Source organism: Zalophus californianus, chromosome 7 (assembly GCF_009762305.2).
Source record: "Zalophus californianus isolate mZalCal1 chromosome 7, mZalCal1.pri.v2, whole genome shotgun sequence".
Classification (NCBI taxonomy): domain Eukaryota; kingdom Metazoa; phylum Chordata; class Mammalia; order Carnivora; family Otariidae; genus Zalophus; species Zalophus californianus.
The window spans coordinates 97240864-97267278 of NC_045601.1; the positions used below are offsets into that span (position 1 = coordinate 97240864).

General features: G+C 35.8%; 1 protein-coding gene across 3 annotated transcripts in view; it reads right to left on the reverse strand.

Moving 5' to 3' along the window:
• Positions 1 to 24119, reverse strand: part of TINAG (tubulointerstitial nephritis antigen) — an 89512-nt gene extending 65393 nt beyond the window's left edge. For 2 of the 3 annotated variants that reach the window (XM_027602876.2, XM_027602875.2), the window contains exons 1-4: positions 23653 to 24119; positions 16180 to 16243; positions 15430 to 15519; positions 10379 to 10493 (exon numbers count right to left, since the gene is read on the reverse strand). In XM_027602876.2, the coding sequence (XP_027458677.1) occupies positions 10379 to 10493; positions 15430 to 15519; positions 16180 to 16243; positions 23653 to 24007 (624 nt within the window). In that variant the 5' untranslated portion in view covers positions 24008 to 24119. Of the gene's footprint in view, positions 1 to 10378; positions 10498 to 15429; positions 15520 to 16179; positions 16244 to 23652 lie in introns of all 3 variants that reach the window. The other variant, XM_027602877.2, reaches the window with a different exon arrangement.
• Positions 24120 to 26415: the final 2296 nt, after the last annotated feature.

A 26415-nucleotide genomic window follows, 5' to 3' on the forward strand; every position in this document is an offset into this window, starting at 1 on the left:
GTATCCCAGTAACCATTATAAGAAAATGCCACGATCTTTTATAACATTATCATTATTTTTTTAATTTCATACATTCATGTTTCCTGAATGACATCCTTGAAAGGTATTAGTAATGTAGGATTTCTATTTCGTATATGTTTAAAAATAATTCAATGCAGGGAATCTTAACACAGAGCAAAATCATAAGAACAAGATGTAGAATTTATTCTGGGTTACCATACAGTGCAATAATTTTAGCCAATGTTTCCATCATCTTGAATCAGAGTTGGGGTCACCCATATGTAAGAAGACATGGTGTTATTTAAATTTGGCTCCAGAAATAACATTTACTTTTATGTCCCTTATGTTAGAGAGTGTGATTCTGTATGAAGTTGATTTTAAAACAATGCCTCTGTGGCAACTATGCATTACTATACTCAGAGGCCCAAAGAGCACCAATTTTACACTGGCCATGAGGAAACAAAACTGGGATGAATTGTTTGATATTTATAAGATACTTGAAGATCAAAAAGGGCTTCTGAAAGTGTGGAATGCCAAATGTACAATACCATTATGTCTTCAGAGAACCACGTTCAAGTCCTGACAGAGTCCGTTTCAGCTGCTGTCTTTCCAAGAAGGTAAATTAAATGTTATGGACCTTGCTCTGTTCAAGTCACTCAAAGAAGATCTCAAACACAATACCCTATTTTTTTCCCGGACTTTTCTAAAGAGTGATAACTTTCACTTCCATAAATAATAAGGACTCAACCCAAATAAGGATTTTGCTTATTAATTTTTGTCACTTATACACACACATTCACATACATCATTTTTGAGAGTGTTTTAAAGTTTTCAATTTTTTTCTCAATATTTTATCTTCTCAATAGCTCTATGTTGTGTAATCATGGCAAATATTATTTACTCTATTTTATGAATGAGGAGACAAACTTCTAAAAATTAAATGACATGCTAAGGTTAAATAAGAAATACCCCTGAAACCAGATCCAGGTTTTAGAATTCTTAACACTAAGCTCCATCTATCATTTCCTTACTTTATCAGAAATACATCGATATTTTGCAACAAAAGTAAAATGTCTTAAAAGCTAAAATTTTATCTATTTAAAAATATTATGATGATGCATTCCATTAAACAAGTTGGGCTACTGATCCAGTATCTTTCAAACAAAATTACTTCTGACAAGTATATAATTGCTTCAGAGATTAAAGGAAGATTTGTAATTTACATGTCAGCTTGAAAAGGTATCCCTCCAAAATATTTATAAATTTGAATTTTAATGAGAGAATTCAGTTTTGATTTAAAGAAACTATTATCACCCAATAAGAAAGTTATTAAATCCTGAGTTCCATTACTATAAACACTGCTATTTAGATGATGGAAGAAGAGTACAGAAAATGTCAAGCAGATCACAGTAGAGTGCCTGCATGATACTTTAAGAGCAGTATCATGGAAATCCAAGTGATGTTAAATCTTTATGCCATTAGACTGACCACACTGCAGAAACCTAGAGTTGGAGCAGAATAAATTGACTGCTCTGAATAGATAGTTCCAGAGAGATAGATTCACTCTCCAAAGGAATCTTTCTAACTGCAATGGAAATACACCTATCTTATTAATTACTAATACCTTCCAATTTTATTGTCATTGCCTTATCAATGTGCTTTTAAAAATTTGTAGTACTAAGTGGTCTCAAGTTTCCAGAAAAACAGGTGCAGTGCTGGTTGTTTCTTTATTACTTTATAATTCAATAAAATAGATAGGATATTTTCCTTCTACACTATTGAAGCAATAAAGATATAACTATTACATCAAACACATTTCAGCCTGGTTGAGTTATTTAGAATTTGACTTCCATATGCCCAAACCTACCAGAATGCTTTGCACATAGGAGGTATTCAATAAATATCCCATAATGTTGAGGAAATATAGATCTAACTGGTGGGTTTCATCCCTTAAAAAAGTGTTTTTCTCCCTTAGGCACATTAAATTAAATTATAAATACCAGTCTGCTTTTGTTGTTTTTATGATTTATTGCTTAAAAAAATACTAACGGTTAATCCTTCTCAATAAGATAAGACAATAGAGAAATAACAAGCAAAATGGCATTTTTATTGAAAACATACTTACCAACCCACTAAGCCAGATCCAATTCAAAAAGATCACCTCTTGGATCTTTCAGAATTTTTATCACTTATTTAATATTGCTTTTCCTAAAAATAAACCCATAGGATTTGAAGATCAACAGGTATATACTATGTTGCAATTTTATTCGCCTTATGATATCAGATAATCTGATGTAATAAACAAAGAGCAAATCTTATATCCCATTATTCCATAATTATTGCATGCTCCTGTAAAGTAAGAGTGTTTTTAAGGGCTTATAAATAAAGGTAAGCATCAAAGAATAATAGCTTTTAGGAACTGGTAACACAAGTTTGGCTTCAACACATACTTTGTGTGTGTGTGTGTCAAAGGATACCTTAATAAAGCAAAAGAATCAAGAGTATCAGCTGATAGTGACAGAAATTTGGAAGTGACAGTGGCTTTTATTTTAAAAAGGACTTACACAGTGGCATATGGGCATTTTTAATTCTTTCAACTGTAATGCTGAAAAAGTTTCAGTCATAATCTAGTCGTATTTCCAAATTAACATTAGTCAAATTTGAGGTTAAATTTGAACAGTCTCCCTGCTTCAATATTTCTATTTAAAATTAGAGTTTAAAAAATATTGCGAATATAAATTTAAAGGCAATGGTGAACACTGGAGAATTTTTTACAGTATTTCCTGCATTTAATTGAATCAAAATCTCTGAAAGAGTAATGCAAACATAATCACAGAGCAGCTTGAGAACACTCTAGTCAAATTCTGGACATTCTGGACATTCTTACTCTGAGCCCATATCTCCACAATATCCACCATGTGAGTGACTGCCCCTATTTCTGGCTGCACTTTCCACCACTTAAATTTGGATAATCAGAGTGACCTGAGAATCAAAAGAAGGCAACAGAGAATATCATTCTGTTCTGTCCTTCACAATCCAAGGCCATGAATACCAAGAAATTTCTTCTAAACTATTTGATATTAGAGAGGATAGGGCTAATTTTCTGGTTGCAAATGGCAAAATGAATTTTTCATCTTCAATGATATTTGTCTTCATGTTTTTAACTCTGGAAGGATTATCTTGGATATTTCTCTAGTTTCTATTTATAGGGTAATTTGCCAAATTACCTATAAATATCAATATTTTATGATCATACTATGGCAGGTAGTGCTAATTTTTTTAATCCTCCCTTTTCATAGGATTTCCCTTTATTCATAGAAATAACAATTTTAGCTCATCACATGCAGCTTGGAAAAAATGACCACATTCCCTAGTCCCCCTTCACTACTGTGTGTTGCCACCTTACTAAGTACTGGACTCTGGGATATAAGCCGAAATGTTATTGGCAGTTTCTGAGAACTTTCTTTAAGAGACAAATGGCACTTCACTTTTATTCCTTTTTATTGATTTTCTTTTATATTACTGCTAGCAGAAATTATTTTCCTGCTACGGATAGACATGGAGCAGCCTTTTTGAACCACGATATGACCTTGGATATAAAGACTGGAAAACAGAACAACAAGAAGGAAGAAGTCTGGGTCTCCAACACCATGGAGTATAATTCTAATGGAGGACCACCCATCTCCAGATTTGTTGGTGGTAGACCAATTCCTATGTTATTTAAGCCACTGTCATTTTGAATTTTTGTCTCTCTCAGATGAGCCTAATCATAACTAAAATAGCATACATATCTGATATTAAATTTGCTAGGGAAATACCATATTTCATTGAAGCCAGGACATCATTAAATATAAAAAGCATCCCAATTCTAGAGGCATAAAAAAGTGAAGACAATAAGCATCTAGAAATTGATGAACTATGATATATCCTCAAATGAGTTTCTTAGAACACTAGTTCCGCGGGAATTGTAACAGATAATTACAAAAGAAGGAGTTGATTAATCTAACAGTTCTGAAAAACACTGGTTTTGAAAATTAAATAGATTTTTGTCCTCACTGCAATACTTTTTTACAAGCTACCTAAGTGTTGTGAGACTCCAGGAAGTGGAAATCATATTCATGGTTTTAAATGTTCATGACCCAATGCCAAGTATTTTATTTCATCTTATTTCATTTCATTTCACATCCTTTTGATTGTGAAGCAGATCAAAGGACTACTGTTTCCTGGAACATGCTCTGGAAAGAACCATAGTCTAGACTAGATAACCCAGGTTTGGGAATAACCCAGAGAACAGGTGCTTGTTCTATCAACACACCAAATCACCTCAGGAATCCACTTTTTCACAGCCCCAAATATTTATTCACAGAGAGGGAAAAAAATAAATTTTTACATTTCTTTTTGGAGATTTGCCTTGTGGTGATCAATTCAGCCCCGCGATGTTGTTCAAGTCATGTTCAATTATATCACAGTGTTATGCACCAGATTGCAACTAGTACAGAAAAATAAAACTGAGAACTATAAACTTCAAAACCGACATGGAGATAAGACACTGCCACGAGCTCATTCTGCCACAAGTTAAGCTGAATAAGGAGTGAGGCAGGTTATGTATTTTCTAAGGTTTCTCAAAGGGTGTGGGGTTCCATTCTGGGAAGGAGGGAATGGAGGCATAAGCATATGCTTTAATGCTCTTTGAATTTTAAGACTTAATTCAGAGACAGTAAGAACTGGCATCCTAATCTATCCCTCACTCTTTATCTACATAGATGAGAAGATTCTGAGATGAAGTGAGGAAAATATACGCTTAAACAGGCTCCACCATGACATCTGGCTGTGCCCCTCTTATGCAGCATCATTGGCACCTGCATTTTATAAAGTTATTATTCAAGCCTGATGCCATTTGCCTGTGTTCATGTATGTGGGAGCTAAATATCACTTTTATGGGGAAAATGGTCATTTTTGTTTCATAATATATAAAGTACCAAACCATATAACTGTGTCCTTCACTTTTCTAGTTAGTGTTTCATTTTTTACAGAGGCTTCTTTTTACAAAGGTGACAAACATATTTGGAGTCAAGTAGATTACTTTTAATCAAATAAAAAATTTCAGTAGCCTATGGAGGGTAACAAACTACACTTGGTAATATTTCCTCTGATTTTTTCCAAGGGTACTTCTCATCCCTCAGTACTTGCTATCATTGAAATATACTTCAGAAAGGAAAAAAACAAATTCCTCCTATTATAACTAATGACAATAGAAATAAATCCAGGGGTACCTGGATCTGCCTTCAGCTCAGGTCATGATCCCAGGATCCCGGGATTGAGCCGCACATCGTTGGGTTCCCTGCTAAGTGGGGAATCTGCTTCTCCTTCACCCCCTCCCTGCCACTTGTGCTCTCTCTCAAATAAATAAATAAATTTTTTTAAAAAAGAAAGAAATCCAGTCTGTCAATACTGAATATTATCTAGACAATGATCAAGTATTCAGACAACTAAATTTTCATTTCTCATCTCAATGATTGGTGGCTTTAAAAGTTATTATATAATACATAAAATATTTTACTTTAACTTCCAACAAACCATAAAGACATTATTTTTCCTGTGTCAGTAATTCCAACTAAAACACACCAAAATCATTCATATTGGGTGACGACTGGGAAAAGATGTTATACTACTAAGCTATAAGGTTGATGAAGAAATTTTTAAAATATCTGTAACAACTTTGTTCACTTCATTGTTCTCCCTGGGGAATCAACAACAACAAAACTATTTTTTAAAAAAATTTTTAGCTGAGACAAGTATAGATGTGAGCTCTTAATTTCCCCATTTCTGTTTGAAAATAGTATTTTTCATTCAAAATATTTGCAATATTTATAATAGGATAGAACACAGTGAAGCTTCTTAAAGTTATCTCCCAAATTCAAAATCACTTGAACATTATGTCTGGAAAAACATTCAGGTACAAAGCTGTTGATTTGATTAGATTAGACTTGATATGATATGACTTGATTTGATTTGATTTGATTTGATTTAGGAGCATAGTAGAAGAACTTTCAGGTTCACCAGAAATATGTAAACTCCATCAGGGCCAATAAATCCAGAGCTATACCTTTCTTTATGAAATAAAAATCTCACGTGATGAAGTTTTTGATAATTTAGTTCTTACTAAATTAGTAATAAGTAATAGTAGGGAATTGACCCTACTATTCTCCCAAGATTAATCCAAGGGAGAAAAAACAACTTTATATGGTATATGATAACATTTCTGTTATATATGTATATAATATGGTATATAATAAGCACTTTTCTTTCAGCATTTCATGGACTTCTAACAACCCAGCAAGCAAGGTTTTACTGCCATCACCATTGCACAGAGGATGAAATGGAGGCAATAAGTGAAAAAGCCAGACTGAGCTCCAAGTGCACTGGCTCCAGAGCTCATGTTCATCATGGTAAGTGGAATGGTGCCCACATGGGTAAAAACACTGACTCACACATGCCTATTAACAGACTTCAACTGTGATGTTTCTGCTGGCTCAAAAGGACCAGAGTCAATGCCAGGTTTGTTTGCATACTGTCATAATAATTGGTTGTCTCCATTGTTTTCTTTCTGAGACACTAGGAAAGTTCTGATTTACCCCTAAATATACTTCTGCTCTAGTGTGAATTTTCAGTAGGGAGATATAATACACCATTACACAAATTTATGTGACCACAGATAGGACACCTTTATTCCTAAGCTTGCAAGATTGCTGGTCCATGGAACACATGTTGAGAAATATTGAAATAAGAGTCAAACCATGCCATATCCTATTTTGTAGTTTAAGGAGACAAAATGCTCAATAGGCAGAATTTGAATTTCTTGTGGGGAGCTGCAGTCCTTCTGATGGCCAGCTCCCAATCAATCCCATTGTGAATCTATCCATACAATATACAAAGTTTCAATGGAGTGCCAGAGAATGGTTAATTCATCCAATAGTTCTTAACACTTTTAGTGTAGAACCATTTAGAACAGAACTGTCCAATCAAGACATCACTTTGAACAATCTCAAACTAAGAAAACCTTCCAAAAAAGGGGGAAAGGGGCAGGGAAGGAGAAGGAAGCAAACCATAAGATACTCTTAATTATAGAGAAGAAAGTGAGGGTTGATGAAGAGGAGGTAGGCTGGGGATGGGTTAAGTGGGTGATGGGCATTAAGGAAGGCACTTGTTGTAATGAGAACTGGATGTTATATGTAAGTGATGAATCACTAAATTTTACTCTTGAAATCACTATTACACTATATGTTATTAACTAGCTAGAATTTAAATAAAAACTTGAAACAAACAAAAAAGAAAACCTTCAAGGAAAAAAAAAAAATAGGCGTGCATTCACCAACTAGCAAGCTTTTGTTGACCTGACACCAGACATAATCATTCCAATGTGGGTGAAGTAAGTCTTCATACACAACAAGGAGTTGCATGGTCTGAACAGTGTCCCTCTCAGCCTTCTTTTTTTCCCTTCCTCTCATGCGCTCTACTTGTACGCAGGGAAAATAGTAAGTTTATGCTTCCTTTTTGTCTGTCCTCACCTAGGATTGTCATCCAGGAAGGGCTCCCCAAAACCCTAAAGTTAACTTTTCTTCATCCTCCACTATCAACATCTTTCTACTCTCCACTGTTACTAACCACACTTTACAAATATTCATTTGGACTGAATGAATTCATATAGATTCAACAAATCTATATAGGTCATATCTATATGATCATAGAACTCTTTGTACAATGCCTACTGATATTTCTCTAACTCATGTTCAGCAGATACATTATGGGAATAGTGACTTAAACCAAGGAATGAAATCAGGAATCCAGCCAGGGAAGGGAAGAGCTTTCCCAGAAACCAGGAAGGACTCATGGCTCATCTTTCCCACCCCAGATAAAGAATTATATGAACCCCAACTCTCATCCAGGTAACATGGTCAAGGAAAGGAAGATGTTTTGGGGATGGGAATGCAGTGGAGTTCCTCAACAGAATCATTACCACTCTTGGCAACTGCCTACCTACTGTAGCTCTACACATAGACCAACCTATGTTGAAAATCGTATTAAAAAAAAAAAGTTGGAAAAAAGGAAGGAGAAAAAAGTTATCCAGAAGCATACCTACAAAGAAAAGAACTCATTATCACTGTACTCTGAGGCAAGTTGATGTATTGAGGCATTTTCTATGTAGTCACCAGGCTAAAAATTAACATATTTTTTACCTCTTTCTGTAGTAACTAGTTCAACTCGGTTCACTTCCTGGAAGTATGTCTTATATTTCTGATTTTCTTATATCTCCAGATATTAGGACAACTCTAATACTCAGAAACTTTTTGAAAGACCCTCAGTCCTCAAGCAACTATGCCCTAGAAATAAGAAGCTATTTCCTTGCCTTACATCATAAGTGGGTAATGGAACTCTTACAGATCAGCCATATTTTCCTTATTGCTTTCCTGGAATAAGCTGGCCACTATATTACACTAATTCATAGCACTCGGCAATTTTAATTCTCCCAAAGTACCAATCATTAGGATTTTTCATTTAAATATCGCCACAAAGACTTCCATGCAAACAAATCTCTAGCAGCCAATAAATGACGAATTAGAATTTGACTTCCTTTTCTATCCTGGGGTGAGTGACAACCTCATATTCTCTAGAATATAAAATATTCCAGGTTGCAAAAATTAAAGCCTAAAAAGGAAAGGTTAGAAATAATCCAGAGAAAATGTAGATAGACACCCAAATGGGTATTTGGCTGACTGGGCCCTTAATAAAAGGGAAAGAGCAATCCTTATAAAGGGAGTGAATTTATTTTCTTAAATAATTCTTCCTCCTTTTTTTCCCCAGTTGGGGATAAAGACGAAAAAGAAAGCATCCAAAAAAAATAATAATTCTTCCAATTGATCCTATAATTAGGTCACTAAAAACCATGAAGCCAAGCCACATCTCTAAAGATTTTTATATCTTACTGGTTCTAGGAAAGATCCAAAAGTACATCCAAGCTGATTATTTCATAAAATTAGCTCTGCTTTTTGCTATTTTGAACATGCATTGACCAAAGCTAACTGATTCTACTGGAACTCTAGGGACTCTTTTTGGGAGATGTTCTAAGATGCCCTGGCTCTGCACTTTAAGTAATTCTGTGGTGGCTTTTCCCAATCTCAGTGTGACTTAACCTCTCTCAATCTCAATTTTCTTGTCTTTAAAATGTGGATAATTATAGTACCCACTACATCAAGCTGCTGTGGGAATTAGATGAGATAAGGTATAAAAGTGCTTATAAGAGCGCTTAACCACACATCTCCTCAATACATGGCAGCTATTATGATCTTTTCTGATAATTTAGCAAACCCTTCTACTGCAATTTGAATTGGTATAATAACTCAGGGGATTACATCTCTGGAAAGCAAAGTACATTAAATGCTTCACAAGAAACCTGTGGATTTACAACTCATCCAAAGGCAAACAACAACCCTGCTGGCTCCCAAGCCACTGGGCGCTTCCAGGCAGCCACGATGCAAAGCCTGCTTTGCAAAGAGAAGAGGCTGCACTCCCACCACCTGTGAGCACCGCTCAGCTTTGGGCATTTGAACTAGGCCTTGAATACAGTCAACATCTCAACTGGGAAGTATGTGTGCCTGGGACACCACACATCTGGTGGTTAAACTGCAGCTCTATGAGTTAGAGGTCTGTGACACTGGAGAGATAAAAGCCTCTTTATACAAGATACCCATTATGGGATGATACCATCTCCTAAAAATGAAAGGGAAAGCCAATACGATGGTACGAAGCTTAAGAGTGTAGGAAATGCAGCAATTTTATGAAGGAGTTTGTGAGGTCACCCGGCAAAATTTGAAGGTATTCCTGTAATGGAAATTTTGAGGAAATTTACGAATCACCATAGTGTGCATATCTGCAATCACTGGCATTTCTCTTGGCCTCGTATGATAATGGGTAGCCCAAAGGCAGCACAACTCTGTTTGGATGAATTCAAAAAATAACTGTGTTTACTTAAAAAAGAAAAACAAGGACAACTAATGATTTGTTTGAGTATTGGGTCACTGAACAACCAATAATCAGAAATAGGAATTTCTATGAAATCATGATCAGTGTAAAGGAACACAACTGTTTGTGAAGACAGGACACTTTATCTAATGAACACTGGTGAACTTCAAAGTTCACGTGAAACGTTTAGGGAAGGTAACAAGCATTTTGGTAAAGGTTTTTTATTTATATCTAACAAAATTATAACTCTGAAAGCTCAAAACCCACTATTTTAGTTATTTAAAATTTCTTTAAATGCACATACAAACATACCTGTACAAACACACACACGCTTGAGTCAGACAGAGAGAACACTTACTGTCATTTCATTCATACTGAGAAGCATGGGGCTAGGCGGCAGGGTGCCAAGACGGTACTTGAAACCTTCTTCCAGAGTCATTCCCCAGAATTGGCTATAGTTCTGGGCTGTCCATCTGCCTTACAAATGAAAGAGAAAAACTGGTACAGGTTATATAATATCACTTTTATAAATAATGTTTGTTTATATTTCTGAAATTATACGAAGTTGGAACTATTCCTGTAAGCTAGATATTCTTTATATAAAGAATGCATGATTGTTTAACAGGAAAGCCTATAAGACACTCTTCCTAAATTAGGTCTCTTTCAATTATTTTAATGACTTATATGAGGAACCTAAGGCAATGTCAGTGTAGACTAAATAGAAGAATATAAAATCTTTACATATTATAAGGGATTAATTGGCAAAAGGCCAATATATGTAGTTTCTTTTAAATGTCATTAAATGCATTTTAGAAGGAAGCTTGAATGTATAGAAATGCACTTATAAATAGGGTAATTGTTTTATGTATAATTTAGATTTGAAAAGAATTTGACCATGTAAAAGGAAGTATCCATGAAAAACTGAGGATAAAAGAGTTATACTTTAAAAAATTACATCAGTGTTAATTAATTATATTGAAATATTTTATTTAAATACTGGAATATTCTATCATATATTAAAGAGTTATTTTGTGTTAAGTGCTCAGTAATCTTAGTTATTATTAATGATGATACAAATTCAACTGATGTGAAATTAGATGGTAAAAGGTACATATTTTTTAGAGGCAGGGTTTGTGTCCTTACATAGGAAAAGAAGCTTTGTTTTCCAAAATCTAACACTGACATTTAAATCCAACGAAAAATTTCTGAAGAGATGAGAGAAGATGAGAAAGACGAAAGTGATTTAATCATTGCTTGTTTGAATTATTTACAACTTAAGGACCATATGTCTTCAGTACTTAAGTCAAATATAAACTTAATCCTGTTGTGTTAATTACCAAAACTGCTTATAATGTGATAGACTCTCATGAATGATGGAAGATACAGCTTGATTTTCAATAATATGCCTAGCAATTTCATGTTTTCTTTTCTAAGAATCTGTTAGGTCCTAAAACCTTAAGCAACTTGGAGCCACAATTTTAGGAATACAATCTCCATCACCCAAGGAAACCTCTGATGATATTAGATATTGCAGCATATGTAAGAGACCATTAGGACCAGCCTTAGGCAAAAACCATGACATCAGTGAAGTATGTTTTTGGTGCCCTACATTAGTAGTTTTCAAACATTCAGATACATTTGTGGTCATTTAATTAATCCCTCAATTTAGTGAGCAGGGATCAATATTTTAAGAAATAAATAGAATACAGGAAAAATAATGGGAAATATTTGAATTTATTGTATGTAGTGAGAGTGAGTACTGTTTTTATATATGTAGGTGTGTGTGTGTAGCATGTATTTGTACACATATTCATGTGCACATATGTGTGTATACTAAGTCACAAAGTTAAATGTATGTTTTACTGTGACTTATGCTCAAAAAAGTATAAAAGGACTACCATTCTAAACCATCCTCTTTCATCTAGACTCATAACGTTCCCTTTAATCCAATTTGGCACTTACTGAACAGTCTTCATTTATCATATTCTCTCTTAAAACATGGTAATAAGTAAATTTCTCTACCCTCACAGAGCTCATACCCTGAAAAAACTGCAAAGATGAAATGACTTCAGTGTGTGTCATTTATTAGCAGTAGGTCAGGGTATGAGCAGAGTAAAGAACTCAAATATAACTCTGCCCAAAGTAGTTGGCATAATTTCGTTACAGAAAGTGACTTTCGTGCTCAGTCTGGAAGGATGAGAATAAGTTTGGTGGACAGATGTAAAAAAAAAAAAAGGACAATTATTCTTTTTCTTTTTCTTTTTAAAAAGGCAACTCAGGAGCAGGTTTGAAACTGCGTAGCACATTTAAGGAAGAGCAGGTAAGTTCAATGCCGAACCCATGAGAGGGCCGAGGGAGACAGAAGCTGGAAAGAGCATAAGAAATGAGGTGGTAAAGAAGCATTTGGGCCAGAGTGTTATGTATGCTAAGGAGTATAAAGATATTCTACAAGCAATGGAGTATCACTGAGGATTTTTAAGAACATGAACAGCAGAGTCAGAGCCTTGATTTAGAGGGATAACCATGAAAGTATAAATTGGATGCAGATTGGAAACAGAGAAAAATCAGGTCATCTCAAATGAGGCTTGATAAAGAAATACACTAGAATATAGCAGAGATGTAGAAAAAATAAATATCTGAAAGAAACTATGAATGTGGAAATTATAAGAGACTAGTGACTGAGAGAGAAGACGAGATAAGAATCAAAACTAATTTCCGATTTTCTGGCTTGGCTAACAAAGCAGAGGGAAAGGCCATTCACCAAGGGCAGGTTGAAAAGGTTAACCCATTTGGTTTGGGGTATGTTGATTTGAGAAACCGGTGAAAAAAATCAAGGCCAACTTATCCAATAGACCAGGTTTTGAGTTCATAAAAAAAATCAAGTTTAGAGATGTGACAGATTAAAAATGGCCACAAATTATTTGTGGCTCTTGGCACCAAGAGGTGGAATTCTATTTCCCCAACCTTTGAATGTGGGTAGGGCTAGTGACTTGCTTCACCCAATAAAAGGCAGGAGAATTGTTGCTGTGTGTCTTTCAAGCTTAGGCCTACAGGGAGGCCCTTTACAGCTCTCCCTCATGCCCTCTTAGAACACTCACACTATATGAAGAGGCTAAGGCTAGCCTGCTGGAGACACGTGGGCCCACCAAAACCAGCACCAATCACTGGGCATGGGAATGACGCCACCTTAGACAATTCAGCTCCAGCTGAGTCTCCAGACATCTATAGACATCTGAATAACCCCAAGAGAGATCAGGAAAACAGCTTCAGGTAAGTCTATCCCAAGTTACTGAAGTAAACCATTGAAAAGCTTATGGTTTTAAGTTATTAAATTCTGGAGTGGTTTGCTGCCCCACAGCAGATAACTGAAACAGTTATCTATCTCTCTTTGTTCCACTAACATTATTACTTGCTACTAATTTGGCGCTTACATACGGCCCTATCATCAGAAATCCTTTCACAAAGGGATGACATGTTGACTCCTCAGCTAGATTGTAAATTCCTGTAAGACAGAAATTATTTATTTCTATCCTCAGCAGTGCCACAAGAGAAACATACGTTTTGTTAATATTAATTGGTTGTGTTGAAAAGTAACACAGAGAATAAATATGTACTGAAGTAGCTTATGTAGAATGAAGAAAGACTTGGATCTAAAACACCACCAAGATGAGAAAAATAAATGTCTTAAAGCAAAGACTGTATATATTTGCATGTAGGCTATTTTAAAAAGCACTTAGTAAGTATTGAAGGATATGCTTCTATTTTCACACATGAAAACAATTTGAACATCAGGACCAGAATATATCTGAGAGTCAGAACTGTCTTTTAAATTCAAGGCCTCCCCTTGCCTTTTTGTCCTCCAGTAAATAATTTTAGTTTCACTCTGTTTCTTCATAAGCTTGTCTCTTTTACTTAACTTTTTTTCCTTTGGGCAAAGGATGTTTCCTTTTCCTCGAAATATCCCTTGCTTTTTGTCCTTTTAAGGTCATCAGTGTTAGAAAGGCAAAACCTGTGCCTCTTAACTCGTCCAGGAGTAATCTCACAGTGAACAAACGATGGCAAGAAAATCCTTCCAAGGAAGACAACATTCCTACCAGCTTCTGTATTCTTATGTGTACTTTCCACGTCGCCTTCAACTGTGGTTTCCCGTGGGTTCTGGGACAGTGGACAAGCAGGCTGCTGAGGGCTTCTTGGACATATGTACTCCATAGGTCAAGCATTTGAATTATTTTAAGAACCTGATTCAGATAATTTCTTATGATGACACATACTCTGATGTTCTTTTAATGATTTAATTATTACTTAGCCACAGAAAATTATAATGTATTTTCCCTAGAAATACTTAAAATATCATATTATCACCCAAAATATTGGCTAAACATGTATACATACACAGGAATTGAGCATGGTTTAAGAATATTAATGTGCAAAATATATAACTTTCTCAATTTCATGTCTTCCTAGAAAATACTTTGGGGACATTTAGTGTCCCCACTGTGTTGTAAAATATCTGTCTTATGGTCTTCTATGTGGAAGCAAGTGCTACTTTTAATTTTTTAAAATGCACTTCAGCATTACATCACTTTTATAGTTACTTGATAATAGATCTTCTTATGTGAAATCTTTTCCAGAATGTGGAAAATGTTACCAAGGGTATACAGAGAATCGATCAATGGCAATGGAGAAATCCTGAGGCAGATAACCAGGCGGGCTATCCCTCTTCCTTTCAGTTCAGTAAAGAAAACCCATGTTAGCACTGACATCATAATTCCCTCTATGTGTTTGGAGAAGCCACCTAATTTATTAATCTGTCAGAGAGCATCAAACCATTATTTCCCATGTTTAAGTGTCAATCAGCCCTGTATTTAGTTTATTAGCAAAGTAATGTGCCTCAGCCTGTTTTTTGATTCAACTCTAAGTGAAATTGGCTACATAGGTCATGTCAGTGAAATTGTCTAGATGGACTGGCTATTTGGGGAATCATCAAGATTAAATACTAACCTGTTAGGTTTGATTCTCCCATGATAACTGATTGGCTGGGTCAGGGCAACAGCAGAGGAAGAAAGATGGTTCATATGAAAAAAATCAATTTTGCCTACTTCCTAATTTTGCCTAAATCTTTATGCAAACTAAAGCTCCCTCCCCTGACTCACACCATAACACTGCTCCTACCGAGATGGTTTAAGACCCTGTTCTATATTTCTTTGTGCATTTTAATTTTTAATTATTTAATATTTACCTCAATGCATTCCTATTTTACATGTCTTTCTACTTCTCTTCCCATTTCTCTCCCATTCTTTCTTTTGAAATATGGCCATTTTTAGAAGTAAATGATAGGAAATACATTGTTTGAAGCCTGAAAACTAACTGGGACTGCCAAAAATGTCTATAAAGTAAGATTTTTCTCACCCATAGTCTCCTTTATTGACACGTTCAATTATTTCTGGTTGAACAAGGCAGACAAGCTGGGAACATTTCCATTGCTGTCCTGAGCATGTGCTGCAAAGATGTAGAAATTACAAAAGTGGCCTAGCCTTTATGAAGTACATTTACAAAATTAGCAACCAGAATTTCACACTGTTAAGGCATAAAACATATTTTTGATTCATGATAGCCATATACCTATTTGATTCTTGGCAAAAATAAAATAATAACATAAGCATTAGCTACCACTCAATATGCTCTTAACTTCTCCTCTAGGCAATTAATAAATGAAATGACCACACAGTCACTGAAGTTTGAAAACATGAGAAAATTTAGACAGTAGATTCAGTGTATTTGTATTTGGAAACTTTCTGCAGGATAACCATTTGAAGGCAGTCTGTTTTTATATATAGCTACCATGATCAAAGAAACACCATTTGCCTGTAGTATATCTTGCCTGTTGAATGCTTACAATTAAGAGGTATATTTCATGTAGGCCTGCTGTATGATGAAGGCCACCATCATGAACACCACGCTATAGCATTAAAAGATATATCCAGGATTAGATATGTCAACATTCATCAAAGATGCTTATATAAAGCTACAGCTATGCAATATCCTATGACAGGATTCTATCTGTATTTATATATATGTTTTCTTTCACAATACTACTTTTATTTGAAGAAAACATACACAGACAGTAGAATTCAGTTCTGTGCCACTTAAATTCATTACCAGGAGTTGCAGTTTTCTTTAATTACTGATCCTTCTTCATAAGGTTGACCATCTCTGAGGCAACCTGTCAACATAACATGTAAACAAATGAAAATTCTAAATTGAATAATAAAGTGCATTAACATCACAAGTAACCTAAAATTCTGTTTAGTTTCTCAAATATGCAAAAATATTTGGTGCCACTGTGATGAAAATCCACATCTGGTTTGTGTCAAGGTTTATGTACGGAATTTTTCTAAGCTTATTCCATGAGCTTTTATCTTTAAAACTGCATATTATGTTCCAACAGAGGATTTGTAAAGCATGAAAACTTGATTACCACAGAATTAATCACTAACCACACTGAAAAAATAATTTATGTGTTTAAATGGGTGAGCAATAAGACAGTGTTTGGATAAATTTATGGCTTTTCTCATTTAAAAAATCTAATCAAGTGGCAGAAGTGAATATGACTAATTGTATATGACAGGAGTAAGGAGCTCAAAGTTTTGGACCAAAATGTGAAGCTATCTCATTGAATTCACCTCTTAAAGACAAATTCTATTTTTTTCTTCAGAATTTGGATCAGGAGAAAAATTCATGAAACCAATAAGATTATAGCCATTTGTGTTCCAAATCCAAATGTTTCTCAATTAACTGAAACTAGCTGTTAACTAGTTTACCAGATTATATAAACTACTTAAAAGAGACCAATGGTGTATTATCATTATATGAAAACCGTCAATAAGATATGGTGAAAACAGTACTCTGTTTACAAAAGAAATCCTTTTCAAAAATATAATTCACACAAATTTAAAATTCACTCTGACTTAGCAAAGGTAAAATTTACTACCTTTACTGTTGACTTTGTCATGTGAAAACTTTGATAGAAACAGGTAATTGATAGATCACTTCAATGGTCTCTATTCAAACAAAATGAATCCTTTTTATTCACATAATCATAGGGAAAAATGTACATGTTTAGAAATCATTCCAAGGGACTTGGTTTAACTCCTAGCCACAATGTCACAAAAGCCACTTAGGGAATTTGCTCTCCTCTGATTTTTCAAATAATGGTTTCATAAAAACTTCACAGCTGCCACTCTTCATCATGTACTGTTTTTACAGTTCAATATGTTGCTTAATGAATCTAAAATCTCTACGCATTTGCATCTATTTATCTCTTTCCCAGGATTTTTAACATCCCACAATCATGGGAAGAGAAGCAAAAACCACCTTTCCCCTGGACCACAAGCTTCTAGATGTAGCAAATTCAGGGAGGGGAAAGATTTAACTTTAAAACAAGTCCAGAGTTTTAATCACTACTCAGTATTAGAGACTTGAAATAAATGAACTTCCACTATAGAACTTAAAGAAACCCTCAAATTTTTATGACCTAAGGGTGACAGAAAATTCATGCAACAACTCAACTTTTCATAGTCAAGGAAAGTACTTCTCTGACTAGTTTTAAAGGACAGGGGAGAGGTCAAAACCAAAGCTGATTTTTAATCATACCTCATACGTATTCCTTGTCCAACATACCAGTTACGTAGATAAAGGAAACAGAAATCACAAAAGTCTTAAGGGAAAAAAAAAAAGTCCCTTCTCTGACCTGTACTCTAGCTAATAATTTTGAAGTCAAGAGAATGTTATCACCAGGCCTACCCCAAATCAGCAGTACTAAATCTAGTGTTAGCAAAAGTTCCCTTTCTTGGTCATACTTCCTTAATAACAAGTCAGAGTTTACTATGAGAAAGTATGTTTATTGTAATCTCACTTGAAAGGTGGCCTCTTTTTTTAACTTAAATTCAATTATCCAACATATAGTACATCATTAGTTTTTGATACTATGTTCAACGATTCATTAGTTGGGTATAATACCCAGTGCACATCATATCATATGCCCTCTTTAATGAAAGCCATAATCAGTTCATCTGAGCCTTGTCAAGGGGCTGAAAAAGTGGAGTGTCAACTTCTACATTATATAGAGACAGTCCAATCCTTTTCTATACTCCTGCCTGGTTCCAATGTATCCCTCATTTCCCTACTCAGCATTTAGAGGGGACTTTTAAAATATCTATTGTGTCACTACCTGCTTAAAATCCTCAAGTTATTTCCCATCAAATTTAGAATAAAACCCAACTTCTTCTTATGTTAGTCACCATACTGTACTTCATTAGTTTTTGATGTAGTGTTCCATGATTCATTATTTGCGTATAACACCCAGTGTTATACATGCCCTCCTTAATACCCATCACCAGGCTAACCCATCCCCCCCACCCCCCTCCCCTCTGAAACCCTCAGTTTGTTTCTCGGAGTCCATAATCTCTCATGGTTCGTCTCCCCCTCTGATCTCCCCCCCTTCATTTTTCCCTTCCTTCTCCTAATGTCCACCATGATATTCCTTATGTTCCACAAATAAGTGAAACCATATGATAATTGACTTTCTCTTCTTGACTTATTTCACTTAGCATAATCCCCTCCAGTTCCATTCATGTCAATGCAAATGGTGGATATTCATCCTTTCTGAAGGCTGAGTAATATTCCATTGTATATATGGACCACATCTTCTTTACCCATTCATCTGTTGAAGGGCATCTTGGCTCCTTCCACAGTTTGGCTATTGTGGACATTGGTGCTATGAACATTGGGGTGCATGTGCCCCTTTTAAACCCAACTTCTTATGGTAACCTATAAGACCTTACTGAAAATGTCTGCCCTCATCACTTACCCAGGGCTGAATGGGGTGGGGCTGCCTGGGGAATGAAGGATTTGCATAACAATAGTGAGGAGGGAGAGCAGTGGTTGGATGTAATTTGGAGTTTAAGCAATGAACTTTTCTTGGACTGAGTTTGGGGAATAAGGAGAAAGTGGAATTAAGCATGTCTCACTGGGATTTTGGCTTGAGCCATAGAGGGGCAGCGAATCTATCACTGAAATAAGGAACAGGCTTGTTGGCAAGGAATCAAGAGGTCTGCTCTCATATTTTAGATTTAGATTAAATCTAGGTGAGACATCCTAGTGGAGAATGTCAAGTAGAGTAGTTTATGGAAGTCCAGAGTTAAGTCAAGGCTGGAGAAAAAATTTGAGAGACAGTAACATACATTTAAAAGGAAAGCCTTGAGACTAAATAACAATCCATTTGAGAGACTGTATACAGGTGAGAGAAAGAGGGCCAAGACTGAGCTTAAAACACTCCAGCCAGTAGACGTTCAGAAGAGGAAAGGGAAAGAGTTGCCTGTGAGGAAGTAGGAAATTCAGGAGAGAGTAGAGCCTTTGAAGCAAGAGAAGAAAGTATTTCATAAACGGAGATGGTCAACTATGTAGAGTACCAATGAGAGGTCAAAAAAAGGAGAACAGACATCTGAATATTGCATTTGGTGATAGGAAAGTCACTGACCCTGCCAAGAGGGATTTTGGCAAAGTAGCAAGGAGTGACATCCTATAGGAATGGGTTGATGAAAGACTTGGAAGTCAGGAAGCAAATGTTTCTTTTAGTTATTTTACCAAAGGAAAAAAAGGGGGGGGGGGGGTGGCGGAATGAGACTCATGCTGGTTAAGGCCAAGGGAGGGCTTTTTCAAACTTGGGAGCTAGAAAAAACATATTTTGTAAATTGATCGCTGATCCAGGAAAGAAGGGGGAGAAATGAAGCTTTAGGAAAGAAAGAGAGGGAGAGAGGGAGAGGAGGAGGGAGGAGAGAGAAAAAAGAGAGAGACAGTTGTAATGGTGAAGATTAAAAAGACAAGAGAGGACAGGATTCAGAGCTCAAGAGTGTAAGAATAACCCAGAGGGAGAGAGGTTGAAAATTACAATGATGGAGATGAGAGAATTCCTGGTGGCTTTATTTTCTCAGTGAAATGTGTATGAAGCACCTCAGAGTGAGTTAATCAAAATGGTTACCCATAGAGCATCTCAACAAAAGAAAAAAAAGATATTGGCTGTTGAAATTAATAGGATTTTACAACTTAACAGCCATTAATACAAGATAAGGCAAATCAGGTATTTGGAGAGTGAAATAGCTGGCCCATTGATTTTTTTTAAAAAAGATAGTAATATGATGTCTGTAATTTATTTTAATACTTCATCATAATGCTTTATAATATCTGTGCTGTTCTAAACTTCACTTTAGGAAGACAGTTACTTGCTTGGATCAGGAATCCACATTCCAGAGGTGGTCAGTAGCAGTCATTCTGAAAGGCCAGACTCCAGGACAGTGGCTGCAAATGCTTCCATTATCCATCTTTGGATAAACACTAGACTACCAGTATAATGAACGTCAGAAATGGGCTTTAATTGGTAAAGTTAGTGGCTTGTTAATCAACATAATGGATATAAGTAATCAGCTCTTATTGGTTAAATTAATAGTATTCAATTTATATATATTAGCTAAACTATTTAAATGTCATGCCCCATACTCCCACTCTTACAGCCAACAGTTTATGTTTCTCTTAAGGTCAAAAGCCTTTCTTCATAAGCCTGATGCCCTAGGATTGATCTCTAGAAAGTTCTGTGTCCCAGCCACTGGGTAGTAGGCATTCTCATTCCCTGATGCCCACTGCACAGGTAACAGAATTCTACCTCTGTGTTATTATCACATGTGCCTCCAATAAATTACTCAAGCAAGATAGATGTGGGAACCTCTAAAGGACAGGGACTTGAGACTTCATGATGCTTACACAGGTTATTGAATTGGTGTATGTCTCCCTACCAATATATATTTTTGTAACTATCAGTGTGTATGGCAGAATTTGGACTGTGACTTATCTTCATTATAATGTGGTTAAGGAGGTTGTGAAGGAGTGAATAACCCTTACCTAATTCAAATGTGTCAGTGGCTTACACACATTTTTTACCAATGTGAACATAAAAAGTTCTGCATAATTAAATTAACCTTGGTCTGTTGACACAGATCGTATACTAGACTATTCCCTTAAAATCTGCTACACCAAAAGATTTGTCTGGAAAATCCATTCTGGTTCTCTTTTGAACTCTATTACTTGCTTTCAGTATCTGACATTGAAATCCTCCAATTACTAGAAGTTACCATCAGAGATGGAGTGGAAAAAAACACATACATAGAAGGAAGTTATTTACCAGTTTTGTCCAACTTCCAGTTTATATAAAAGGTACATATTTATTTTTATAACCTTTAAGATGGTGTACATAGTGTTAAGTCACTGGTTTAAAAAGATCTCGGGACAGTTGCAGTATAAAGAACTAGATAATACCATATAATTAGATAACTGAAAAATAATGTTTAGAAGATCAGTGAATGAACAACTTAGCATCTCAGAAGAAAGTCAGATTATACATGCAAAATTTGGTATAAATAATGATTGTGTTTTTAATTTTGCACGATTTTTAATATTGTGTAGTGCTATTTTCTTTTGACCAGCTACTTTCACAAGATAGAACAAAAGAAAACATTACCTTCATAAGAGCAATTATAGTCTAATGTGAACTTTTTGCTACTAAATAAAATGATTAATTGCTTCCCTTCATAATGAATGGAATAAAAACTATACCTGGAACATAAGTTCTACCTAAAACATGACCCTAAATTAAAGTCACAGCAAAATTCTAGCTCTCAAGGAAAAAGGGACATTGAAGAAGTAGCAATTACTTTTCTAAATGAACTATGTCTCCAATAAGAAAAGCTCAAATGCATTGTAGTGTATCAAAAGCACTACAGCTTATATGTAATATTGAGACTCAACACCCATGAAACCAACCCTATTCCTACTTAACATCTTTCAATAAGTCCTCGTAACAGAATAAAATCTCAAATCCTTTTTTTTAGTATATGTGCTGCCGAAACGAGCACTCAAATCCTTAATATAGCCTATATCTGACCTCTCCTCACCCGTCCAACCTAATTTCATGCCCCCCCCACGCCTCCAAGCCCTCCACTAAACATTACTCTCCAGAAATGTCAGCCACATTCCAGTTCCTGGACCAGGCCAAGCTCCTCTATCTCGGATCTACACATGTCTGTCAATTCTCCTTCAGGTCAGCTCACTTCTCCTCACTCACGGAGTCTCCTTGCTGACACTCCCTTCAGGCTGATGTTCTATTTTACGTATTAATGTCACATTCTGATATTCTCTTACAGCACCCTAAGTGTTTCCTTCCTAGAATTTATCACAAATTGCAACAACACAATGACTTTGTTAAATATCTTACCTTCTCCCTGGCAACTTGACTGTCACTTCAAAGAGAGTACGATCTTGTCTTTCTTCCCCATTGTTACCCCAGCACTAAGTACAATGCCTGGCATAGTGAAGATATTCAATGAAAATTTTTTGACGAATGACTAGATTCTCCATTCTTAGTAAAGGATCTGCCACTTTTTAGGATAAAATAAATGTTTGATGTTTTCTGAGCTGTATATTGGTAGAGGCAAAGGTCTGGGATAAATGACAGTTCTGTGGAAATTTTAACCCAATATATACATGTTTTAAGAGGCATTCCCTCAATTTTACGAGCAACGTAACATTATTGAGAATGAAGGCAATGGCATCTGGATTTTGAAATGAGATCTGGAATTTGAAATAAGGACGCCAAATCCTAGTTGATCCTAAATTGTCTTCAACTGAAATTTCTAGTCATCATCACTCATTTACAGTATGTTACAGAGCTCTGATTAAACCTGCATTTCTGCTGAGGAGATTTGATGTGATGGGCAATAAAAAAAAAATAGGGCTTTATTTAAGTACAGCAAAAGAGTGTTGCTTTGTGTTTTGTTGCAAATCTTAGATGTATTGACTGCTCAGAATCTAGAACCATTCTCCTATAATTAGACCAATGTAGTAAATACCATAATTCTCCTTTTGAATTATTTGTACTTATCCACTCAATCTTTGACTTTTACAGTTACTCCATAGGAAGCTTTCCTTTGTTTCAAAGGTTTAAAAAAATCCCAGATTAGAAAAATGAAACAAAACAAAAATGCATATGAAAAATCTATTTGGTGTTACTTAGGCAGGTAGCTAGCTGACTTAATTTTGGTTTTGCACTGGTTTTAATGGCATTGCTATACCACAAGTTCTAATGCTAGGAGGTCCCTTAGTCATATGACATAATAAGCAAAATGTTAGACAAGTCTGCAGATGATCAGGCCTGTGACTGATGAGATGCCCTAAGAGGTTACACTCAAAAGAGCTTAAGAGTCCTGTTGTCAAAACATTTTACAAAGAAAGAAAGAGTTTTAAGTAACCCTTATATACACTGAGTCAGTATTCACAACAGGATCCAGACCGGCATTCCTGGCCATCACACCAGAACTTTTTTGAAGGTTCTAGTATAATGCAGGTATCTTGCATCTAAAGCAAAGCACTTTAACAATCCAAGGCAATTTATTTAATCATAATATTCATTTTTCACCTCCTCTTAAGAAAGGAAGGAAGGAAGGTAAGAAGGGAGGAGAGGAAAAGAAAGTTTGACAGATCTTGCAATGAACCAGGCACTCACTTAAACATAGTCCCAAAGCCTACCTTCTGGATCCCAAGGCTTTGTGTGAGGAGGCCATTCTTTCTCTTCACGGCAAAATGACTTGTAATCAGGACAGCAATCAGAATTTTCCCTTTCACAGAATTTATCGCAGTAACATAATGCATTTGCCTCATAGAAGTGAGTGGCACAGTCATCATCTCTGTCTTCACAACAACCAAAACGTCTACAGTATTGCCCTTTGAAAATGGCTCTCTTGAATCGAGGACCTTCCCAAACTGTGTGATTCCTAGTGAAAGCAAGTCCTGGGTTCACTTCTCTTTGAGAAAAATACTGTTTCTCCATCCAAATTTCTGTAGTAAGATAGGAAAAGATTAAGATCTTATATCCAGTCCACATTTTCTAGACGTCAGATGGGGCTACCACTTTCTGTTATAGCCAATACCCTTGGCTTTGGGGCTTCTCCTTGGAGCTGGAATTCTAATTATCAAGACAACTCAGCCTGAATCCTGAAACAGATCCTTTACTTGACCTGAGTATACTTCTTGTAGTTAAACATTAATCAAGAATTTCAATGTTTGCCCAAGATAATGTAAGTGTTAAAAATAGACCCTTGTCATTCCTTCAAAGTTAAAAATGTATAATATTTTATATCATGCAAAAAACATCCATCACCATAAAATAAATACATAAAATCTTATACATAGATGAACTACATTGAATATTGCTTGCCTCCAAAAAAAATCTAGATTCTTAAATCAGAAACCTCTCTGGATTACACATGGCCCAAATTATGGCTGCAATAACCACTGGCAAGATGTAGGAAATTGGAAAGTCAAAAACACAATTACTCATTTCACCTACTTGCACTGCAACTAAAATCCAAGCTTTCATGAGGTTGCCTGCTAGGATCTGTCATATCAATAACAGTTGCTCTAAATCATGCCCAGTCACACACCGGTTTGATTTCCCATCTGTACCCCATTTACCTACCAGAAGCATTCTGATTTCAAGGCTTAGTGGAACCTAATTCATCTAGAAATTCCCTGAGGATGACCTTAGTTCCTTCCACCTGAGTCCCTAGTTGTCACCAGTGTAGGAATCTGCAGTATCTGAAAGGCATTTTGTAGTCAAGAAAAGTCCGTCTCTGTGCTAACAAACTGCAGGAGGAGGGAGTCATGAAGGAAACCCAAAGGTCAAGATGTCTTTAGAACTGTACATTTACAGTGGATTTTGCTATACTGTGTTTATTCATTAACTACAATAACTCCCTTTTGGAATGGGGAGAGGTAACCAGTGAATGATGAATCAGCAAGAGTGGCTGGGTGGCCTAATAGAAAGGATTTGTCTTGACAGTCAGGAAAGCCGGACTCTGGTCCCTGGCTACTATTTAATTGGCTTATGACTGGGTTCACAATTTGCTTCTCTGGTCCTCAGTTACCTTTTCCTATAAAACAAGGGTCTTCTCTAAGGCTAATTCATAATTCCAGCTCCCCCATAAGTTATCTGATTCACACATCATTGTTTCACTTTCTGGCCCCTTCCTCGCTAGCTATAAACCAGCCTAAGTCCCTTTATCTTTTCTGTTTCAAGTTTACACATCTTGGCATCACTCTCCAACATCATCCTGACTCTCCAATCCCAAAATGGCAAGTAGAGACTTCCTTGCCATTCACTCACTAAACTACAGCAAAGTGCAGTCAACATTCTCACCACCTATGACCAATGACCCCCTAACATCAAATTCCCATACACCTGTGTCCATCATTCTCAGACATGAATCTTCTGCAGCATTTAGCACTATATTACAAACTGGAGCCTAAGAGACTAATAGAGTTCAAAATCTTATTTCACCATTGACTAGGAACATGTCTTTGGCTTAATCTCTCAATTTCTTCATCTGTAAAATTTGGATAATAATATTGATTACCGCACCAGGTGGGTGGCAAATTTAAATGAGATAATACCCAAAGTACCTGGCACGTCGCACATGCTAAGTAAATGTTACCTATCATTAATAAGTATATTGTCCCCCTAGGAACCCTTTTCTCCTTTAACTTCATTCTTTCCTAATTCTCTTCCCATTTTTATAAGGCTTTATATCTGCTTAGACTCCCTTTTGTTTTCAGTGATGATTTAAAGTATGTTTTTACCAATATTCTCAATTCTTTTCTTCCCTAGTCCTCATCCCTCATCTTCTCTCAAAAAATTCTAGCACTCAATCAGCCTAAAAGCCATGAGCTATAAGACCTCATGGAAGGTGGACCTCCAAACCCATTATCTCTCTGACCTCAATTTAAACGATTCTACCCCTTGCTCATCCTGGTCCAGTCATCACAGTAACCTTGCCATTCCTCAACATGCTGGGTATACTCCTATCTTAGAATGTTTGCACTTTCTCTTCGTTCCACCTGAAGCATGCTTTGCAGATACCCATATGGCTCAATTGCTCACCTCTTTCAAGTACGTTTTTCAAATGACACCTTCTCAGAGAGGCCTTGCCCACACTATCTAAAATGACACTTTCTCTCCAGCCCTATCACTCAATATCACCCTTCTGTGTGATTATCACTAGCGTACTATAATTTTATTCACTGATCTTATTTACTTTCTGTATTTTCTCTCCAGAATGTAAGCTCTACAAAATCACAGAATTTTGTTTATTTATAACTTGTCTGTTATCTGTTTTATCTCTAGCAATTAGTGCTTGATACATATTAGGCACTCAGTAAATATTTATTCAGTAAATGAATGAATCCTACAATTTACATTTTCTGCCCCTGTATCACATCTACTGAGTACTGTTG